We start from the raw sequence: 9,350 nt of genomic DNA, 5'->3' as shown, positions 1-9,350 counted from the left end.
TTTTTTTCTGTTTTTCAGAGTATTTTTTTCTGAGGTAAGAGAGCAATAGAACAACAGACACTTTCATTCCTTTCTTGAGAGCTCCATATAATGGAAGCAAACATGACCTGCTTGTTTAGTTGAATCCAGTTTTACTTTGTTTTGGGTTTCAGACACTGGGAGATCCTCTTGTCTTTAAGTCATATAGATGATGTTATCATTAGTTTGTCGACTTTACGCAGGCACCTTAAGACTTTACGGTTGTTCAGACGAAAAGCCCATTCAGATCTGCTGCAGTGTTTCTCCAGAATCAGTTGGACACATATGGCAAAATACATCCATGAGCAGGAGTCACCATGGATGCAGGGGTCACTTGCAGGTGACAGGTGGGAGGTTCCCGCGAGATTGTGAAGTATCTCATCTCCTCGTTCAGGAAAAAAAATTACCACGAAAAACAGATTGTTTTTTATTTGTCAAGTGAATACAATACGCTTCCGTAACCCTGAAACTCACTTCTATTTCTATTTTTATTTATTTTTTTATCTTTTTAGCACAACACTGCTGCATTTCCACACAGCCTGAGGAACACACTCACACATAAATTTACACAAGTGAATTATAAAGACAACATTTTAATTCGGCTCACATAACATGATCCATATTTGCCTTTTACATCAGTAACACCTAAATTAAATGCAGCGGAGTCAGGTCGTAACTCAACATTAAGTTACTGTCAGATTAAATATCTCTAATAACTCATGTGTTTAGTTTGAGTGTTGGTGAGCCGAATTTTTCCTTCCGCATCTATAAAATAGTTTATGCTTTTAAATCACGTCTAATGATGTTTATAAATGTTCAGATGCGTCACGAGATCTTAAATCATCTAAATTTTGAATGAGGTTCGGCGCGTTTCGTGATTGATTCGGACTCTGGAGGCAAATAGTAAAATCTGACCCTCTCAGGTTGAGACATAACAAACCCTCCATCGTTCAGCACACTGACTAAACTTTATATTTATTATGTAATTAATGTACGACACGTTTCACTGTAACGTTACATTACAATCTAACAGCCTGTCACATCGTGTTCAGGTGAAATAAAGTAAAAACACAATAAAATCAACATTTACTGAAACGAGTCTTCATTAAAATCACAGCTGAAATATTAATAAAGTCAAACTCACACTCTGACCGGTTGTTCCGCCATGTTTTCTCTCAATTTTATCTTCAATTGTTAAAAAGTCAACATTTGGATTTTTGCAGCTTGAACATTTGGTTCGTCGCTAAAAGTGGTCCGATGGAAACAACAGCGGAACCTTTTCTGTCTCAAAAAATCACGTTTCGTTTAACAAGAAAATGTCGCTGTAGAAAATATTTTTTCAAATATTCACATTTATTTAATATTAATGTTGTTGTTTTTTTTATGTCTACGTCATTTTATTTAAGACATTAGTAAAAATAAATAAGTCAGGTTGTAACCCGGACAGATTTTAGGACGGAGACGGAGGTTGCCAGGTTTGATTCTTACACATACATTTAATCAGACACTCGCAACCCTCTTACTGTCTTTTAATGGAGCTTTCAGCCACATCACAGCTTTCATCAGTGAGCTTAAGTCACATTTATTATATTATGTATTTATAATTTAACAATTATTCAGGTCAAGATTAAACTTTTTACACTCAATAAAATAATGAATATTAGTTTCAATTAAATTGAACTGTATGTGAAAAAAATAGAATTCAAACAGGATAAAACAATATGTTTGTCAAAACATTAATTTTGAAATATATAACGATACGTTTGGAAAGTAATTGATTTAGAAATATATATAAATGATGTTTTTGTTATTTAAATTAGAATAAAAGACCTGGAGTGTACATGACATCTTAATTAAGTGTTGTTGTTTTTGTGTGTGTGTTCTAATTCATGAATACACACAACATAAAATTATTCTGAAATAAAATGCATGTGTTATTTAAGCATCTTATGTGTTATCTGCATCATTTATATTTAAACAAGTGGACAGAAGTATCAGAAATGTGTGAAAATATACAGTAAATAAATGAAAGCATATCTACAGCATGTCCTCTATATGTTACCATACTTAAGTGAAATTTTGACATGTTTGTACTTCAGTATTTTACCTCTCCTCCACGACATTTTGGGGTCAAATATTGTACTTTTTACTTCACCACATTTATTTGAAAGCTTTAGTTCCTTCGCAGATTTCAGCTAATAAATGAATAAATGACCCAACAGTCATTTAAATGAGCTCCACCTTCACTCTGCAACATTAAACTGATCAACACATTAATGAGTCAGTTATTATAATCCACTTCATGTCATATATATTACTCTGCATAATGAGACTGAATTATCATCAACCATTGTTCATTGAGGGAAACTGATAAAGTGATGAAAAATGTCCATAAAAACAAATAAGTAGCAGCAATGTCTATTAAAGATTATAAACAGCAATAATACAACAGTTAAATAAATAAGAATGGAGTCTGCCATAAAGGACAGATACATATAAACAACAATAAAAACAGTAATATGTAGAAAATCATGTCAATTAACCAAAACAGCAACACTGTAAAACAACCACATCATCAGCATACAGTTGATTTACAGTTTAAATACCTCTTGCAACTTGCTCCATTTATGTGGTGTGAAAAACTAAAAGCTAATTTACGGAGCTCTGAACTGATCTGAGGAGCTTCAAAGGATAAAACTTCCTGTGATCGTGTGTGATGAGACATGGATTTGATTTCTAAAAGAGAAGTGAGGTAGAAGAGGAGCAGTGCACCCGGTTTAATTCTCACTTTCTTCGTGACTTCAGTTCCGTCGTATCGACCAGTTTCAGTGTGTCGTGATCGTACTCCAGAGCAAAACTGTGCACAGAGAGAGAACACAGGCTCTCAGGTAGATGATACACAACATATCTGACACTGCTTTAAACAAACAACATGTTCCTGATTTCAGTTTGTGATGAATTTCCTCCACCCATTTGTTTTTATATCTCGTCATGGCAAGTTCTCTGAGCCCACATCCACCCTCTGTGGGTGGAGAGATACCTCAGACATTCTGTTCACAGGTTTACATGTTTGTCTTCCACCTGACCTCATATCACCGTTAACAGCAGGTATGGGAACATGTTTAAGGACTCCAAGGAAGAATCAAATTGCTCTGTTGTGCACATTCATACTTTTATTAAGATGTCCAGATCCCCAAACCCCAGACGAGTAGGCAAGAATGACAAGTACTTTTTCTTTTAGTACTTTAAAAATGTTGATGCTCTTACTTTTTTTTTATTTTAAAGGCACCGTATGTAAGAATGTGGCCAAAACAGTTACTGCACTCAAATTCAAAATACTGCCGCAAGTCGTGTCCACCCCCCGTTCGAGCAAGTCCAGCTTCTCTGCTGCTAACGCTGCTGCCGGGACACAGCGGAGGAGGAGCTGGCTGCTAATGCTATGTACCGGGACACTGCTAACGCTGCTTGCCGGTGGATGGCTATGTACCGGGACACTGCTAACGCTGCTTGCCGGTGGATGACCCACCTGCACATGGGCTACAATGTATGATCGAAAATGAATAACAGTTGAAAGTATTCAAATGTCCATCCCCGTCTTGCTATGATGCTAGTTAGCCAATTTTGGCTAAAGCTTACCTGTCAAGGAGAAGAGTAGCCACTTTGACATCCGATTTCAAATTCTTCTCTGCTTTCAACAGTCTCCACCGTTCAGAAGCATCTCCTATATAGACCCTCGTAACTGTAACTGATGCTGAGACTCTACTGACTGTGTGACTGGTAGATGGCGGTGGGTGGCGCAACAGGCCAAAAAACAAATTCAAAACATAAACATGATTTGCGGACCGTAAAAAATTTGTTTTAAATGCAAATATTCTGGCTGTACTATTGCTGTCGGTGAGATCAGTATGTTATATGAACATTATTCCTTAGTCTCTGTGACATATTAGGAGGATTTTACGAATATTAGCTTTAGATTTCTTACATATAGAGTGTGCCGGTAAACCCGGAACTCCGTTAGCGCTTTTAGCACTTCCGGTTCTCTCGTCTAAAAGCCAAAAAGTTTTTTGAATGGGATTTTGGTAAAATGCCTTAAATGACGTCTGTGGTTAACAAAAGCTTAAGCGAGTTTCAGGTTTTGTTCTACGACATAAAACACGTCAGTAAATACCCTACTTGTGAATGTTGAAGCTTTTACATGTCGTAAAAAAGGCGGTTGCTAACAAGTTGCTCAATACGACTACAAACCCTGTCGGGGACATCAAACGTCATCACCCCCGAACAGGTGAGAGTGCTGGCAGTCCACCATTACAGCTTCTTATTTAGCTTAAACAGTCCGATTTCCCCATTATACAATGTTTTTAAAATAAAGCGGCCGAAATCAGTTGAAAGCTTAGTGGCGGTGACGTCAAGAGTCATGCGACCGTGGAGTAGTCATGTAGTCCGTTAAAGCCTAACGTTAGCTTTTTACTTCTGGCGATCGCATTTAAGCTTCAAATGCGGTATGAAAGGTGTTCATATGTGAAGATTATCTCGCTGAACAAAACCTGTAAGTATCATAAACTTGTGTTAGCCACAGAGCTTATTTTCTGACATAATCCAAAACGCAATGCAAAAATCACATTCACTTTCTCTTCCGGGAACCAGCGCGATGCTAAACTTCCGGGTTTTGACGTCAGCCCTGGCACACTCTATAGCACCTTTAATTAAAGTTTTAATGCAGGACTTTTACTTTTTACAGAGTATTCCTCCACAGCAGGATCACTACTTTAACTTAAGTACAAGGTCTGAGGTCTTCTCCCAGCACTGTTCAGTATACAGTTAATAGGTTTAACATAAATTAGTCTTCAGTTAAGTTTTTTTTTCCAGAGATTTAATGATAATTAGTTTTTATTCTGTTTAGCCTGCACCAAATGTTTATTATACAATTTGATTTGTTTTATAAGGAATGGAATTAAAATTATTTTCATTATTAATTGCAGATTATTTTCTGCTCGTATTTTTCAGCTCTGACGTTAAATGTAGCGCCTCGATAAACTGAAAAGTCAAAATAAACTATTTTCATTTCGTTATTTCTACTTCTACTACTTTTAACCCTGTAGTTTTCCGGATAATGTTCAGACCTGGCGCCCCGGCGGCCCTCGGACGGCCGGTCCTGCATCCTGGCACTTACCTTCATCCTGGTAACTCACAAGTCCCCGGACCAAAAACAGGAAGTAAGTAACCAAATCAAAAGTAAAATTCACTTTCTGTTCGGTAGTCGGAGGCGCGGGAGCGAACCGGGAGCTCCACGCGGGAAAAACCCGAGAACAAAGAGGCAGAACAGCGTCAAAGCGCACAGACGCCATAAGCTTCACCTTGTCCACTAAAACATGGCGCCGCACATTTTGCCTCTTTCATTTAGCTGCGGAGCTCCGAGGATGCTAACGGTTAGCATCAGCTAGCGGGGTGCTGTCTGTCTGTTTGTCCGTAAAGATGACATCACTGCATTACGGCTTCTGTGTATTTAAACTGTAATAATAATAAAATGGAGTCAACATCACGCAGAGTCACGCATCATCTCTGCGCTAAATACCACTGTTAACGGCATCGTTCCAAATAGCGATACATGGGACCTTACACCAAACTCCATTTTAAAAGAGATCAATTCTACATCTTCTTGCTGATTACCGCACTATACACACACTGATGATTTTAATTTGAAGTAAAACTCTTTCACAGTGATCCAGCCTGCTCATCGGCGCACATACTGTTCAACAAGCACAACGCATTTTAACAAATGACAGCCAAAATCTCCTGGCTGTGCATATCTACAGCATTCTGTTAGACTGGAGAGCAGTGGAGGGCGGTAACGAGCAGTTTAAGATCAATATATAGATTTTGACTGAAATAACGTGCTTATTAATGTATCACATCTGACCCGAATTAACCGATCACAACTAATGATGAGTAAAATGCCATTAAAACTGATGTGGGAGATCAGTGTTTGTGCTGAGACGCATTTTGGTGTTAAGTTGGTACATTTTTAATGGAGTTTGGTGTGAATTTATGCAAGACAGTGAAAAAACGTATTTATTGTTTGGTATTCCTGTCATGACATTAAATAATGATCTTTAGTTAATACTTTATTACTGATAGGCGTCTCATGTTGCTGCTCTTCACTTGAACTCAAGTTAAAATACTTTTGTATGAGCAGGAAGACAGTTTTTATCAAATGATCTTTATTTTGTGTGCACAAGATGAAAAGAAATATTATTCTGCACCTTTCAGGACTTTATGGGCTCAGCAATACAATAAATAAATACACCTTGATAAATATTTCTTTCTAAAATGACACCAGAGTCAAAAACACTTCAATTAATACCTTAAAATTGAATAAATGTCCCAGTGTAAGAACTGTGTGACTGGTTAGTACAGCTAATTAATACAGTTCTTCTATAAGTTAACGTTTTTAATCTAATATTGAACAGAAGTACAGTCAGTGGCCACTTTATTAGGCACACCTGCACAGTTTAATGCAATTAAATACAATATTTCTGCCATTTATTCTTTTACTAAGCGCAAACATTTTCTGATTTTATTTAATAAAATACAAATGATTTTTAGTTTCATCCCTGGACACTGAGTTAAAACCAGATTTTTCCATCATTTACATGACATGCTGTGTGTCAGGTGTGTCTAAATTCAGTCTTTGTCTTTAATCAGTTTTACTTTCCTCCATCAGTGTTTAGAGCCGAACGTGCTTCACTTCCTGTTATTTATGACTCAAACAGCAGTCAGAGGATTTATTATTATTATTCATCAGCAGGTGAACGATGAGTTCAGGGGCAGCAGCAGAGGACGAGGACGCCGCAGCATTAGAGACCGTCAAATCTGTCACACTCACTCAGGACACTGATGGAAGCATCATCCTGCACTGTCCTCCCAACGGTGGGTCACACTCTGGTCTCAGCAACAGTGTCTGACATTTAGGTTCATTTATTAAACGTGACAAAGAGTTATGAAGAGTCCATTATAAAATATATCTGCAACTATTTTGATCATGTATTTTTTTAAGTCATTTTTCAAGCAAACAAACTCCCAGCTTCTCAACAGGGTGAATTTTCTTCATGTGTGTTCATTTGTACTGTTGATCAGACAAAATCTTTTAAGATGTCACGTTCATATTTGTAGATTTCAGGGGGGACGTGTCACCCTGCTGCAGCTCAGCAGTCAAAGCACTGCAAGTTTATTACCAAAATGCAAATAATCAACCTCACTAACAAATTACAAATTAACTTGTCCATAAATTTAAAAAAAATAATACATGACATTGTAAAATAATAACAATATGTACAAATGAACTTTTCACCAAAAGCCAGTACTGATGTTTTTATAGCATTTCTTTGTTTGTTGTTGTTTATTCTGGTTTTGTTTTCAGGGAAACACAGAAATCTACACTATAAAAAATAACTTAACAGTTTTAAAGTCATTCAATCCTTCATTTCACTTCCCACCTTTGAATGAGCACAAATTCAGTAACACACATTTATGAAATAACCTTAAACAGAACCTCCTTTCACATAAAAACATCTTTAAAATAATAAGACTGTACTATATATGATTAATCATAATTCATCTCTGATATCTGTTTTACAGTGCTGTGAAAACATCGACAAATTTCTCCTTCAAACAGCTGATTTGTTTCTCACCAAAGCTACATTTTACAAGATTACACTGAACACATCATGAGAAGTTTATAATTTACCTTCACCCAGTGCTCATTCTTACTGAGTAGAGCCTGAATGCTTCACAATGTAAATCAATGAAACCCTTCCTGAGCTGTTCATTGTGCTTAGAGGTAAAGTTAACTAGCTGCTAACTGCTATCAGCTAACTGCTAATAGCTAGCAGCTAACTGCTAACAACTTACTGCTAACAGCTAACAAATTACAGCTAACTGCTATCAACCAACAGCTAACTGCTAACTGCTAACAACTTGCAGCTAACTGCTAACCAGACGTTGTGCTAGACTTTTTCGTCGCCGGTCATTTTGACCGACAGGGTCATAAAAATCCGGTCATAATCTATTTTTACCGGTCATTTTAATTTTCGTTTTTAAATGATAATAAAGATATTCAAAGACATTTAGTTTTCATTCGTTCGTTTTTAATAAATCCAACAAGCAAGTTATAAAGTGTGCATTAATAAGGACATGAACGAAAAGATGAACAGACATCCACACACCCGTGCCATTAGGCTTCGCGCTGGACACACCGGACGACACTAACGCGTCACTAACGCGTCCGGTGTGTCCAGGGCGTTATGTAGTTATGCCTGTAAGCTCAGTGACACAAAATTAAAATTGTAATGAAGTGATTACGGTATTGAAAAATGTGTTCAGTTATGCACTGTTGTGTTATTTAAAATTATAAACACGGTATTTTCTCCTCACGTTCCTCACTCAGTGCGTGCTGTTATTTTATTTTGAAAATTGGCAGGATTCTCTCGTCTTTTCTGTGTCCGTTTGGTACGATCCGCTCTATCCAGCTTGACAGAAGCGCTCGCGGCTCCCGTGAAAAATAGACCAGACGCCGAACTGAAGCGCTGCCTCCGCGGGCGCTCCGCTCTGCTCAGCGGCCTGTGTGGACAGTCAGATAGGTTAACATGGGTGCTGACTGAAAACTGCCACCGCTGCTGGGCGCCATGCTTCGGTTCCACGTCCGGTGTTACCAGGGCGTTATGTTAACAACGCTACATGAAGCAGATGAATGACCTTTTCTCTGCAGTGTGAAAACGGCAGCCACTTAAACCACTGACTGTGCACTCCGCCGCCAAGTGGGCAGGGGTGGTAATTGCAATCGGTCAAAATGACCGACGGCCTTCAGATTTTCCGGTCATTGTTGTAAAAAAACGGTCAATGACCGAGAATATCCGGTTAATGCGACCCCTGCTGCTAACTGCTAACAACTAACTGCTAACAACATACAGCTAACTGCTAACAACATACAGCTAACTGCTAACAACTAACACCTAACAACTTACAGCTAACTGCTAACAACTAACTGCTAACAACATACAGCTAACTGCTAACAACATACAGCTAACTGCTAACAACTTACAGCTAACTGCTAACAGCTAACTGCTAACAACTAACTGCTAACAACTTACAGCTAACTGCTAACAACTTACAGCTAACTGTTAACAACTAATTGCTAACAACTTACAGCTAACTGCTAACAACTTACAGCTAACTGTTAACAACTAATTGCTAACAACTTACAGCTAACTGCTAACAACTTACAGCTAACTGTTAACAACTAATTGCTAACAACTTACAGCTAACTGCTAACAACT

General features: G+C 37.8%; 2 protein-coding genes across 2 annotated transcripts in view; one reads left to right on the top strand and one right to left on the bottom strand.

The window, feature by feature from the left end:
• Nucleotides 1-1,286, bottom strand: part of cwf19l1 (CWF19 like cell cycle control factor 1) — a 10,147-nt gene extending 8,861 nt beyond the window's left edge. The window contains exon 1 of the mRNA XM_050035927.1: nucleotides 1,163-1,286. Coding sequence (XP_049891884.1) covers nucleotides 1,163-1,185 — 23 coding nt within the window. The 5' untranslated portion in view covers nucleotides 1,186-1,286. The remainder of the gene's footprint in view (nucleotides 1-1,162) is intronic.
• A 3,862-nt stretch (nucleotides 1,287-5,148) lies between these two features.
• Nucleotides 5,149-9,350, top strand: part of dmtf1 (cyclin D binding myb-like transcription factor 1) — an 11,936-nt gene continuing 7,734 nt past the window's right edge. Inside the window, exons 1-2 of the mRNA XM_050035915.1 lie at nucleotides 5,149-5,231; nucleotides 6,821-6,945. Of these exons, the coding sequence (XP_049891872.1) occupies nucleotides 6,831-6,945 (115 nt within the window). The 5' untranslated portion in view covers nucleotides 5,149-5,231; nucleotides 6,821-6,830. The remainder of the gene's footprint in view (nucleotides 5,232-6,820; nucleotides 6,946-9,350) is intronic.

This window comes from Epinephelus moara, chromosome 23, assembly GCF_006386435.1.
Source record: "Epinephelus moara isolate mb chromosome 23, YSFRI_EMoa_1.0, whole genome shotgun sequence".
In the NCBI taxonomy this organism is placed as follows: Eukaryota; Metazoa; Chordata; class Actinopteri; order Perciformes; family Serranidae; genus Epinephelus; species Epinephelus moara.
This window is presented reverse-complemented; position numbering and strand designations above follow the sequence as displayed.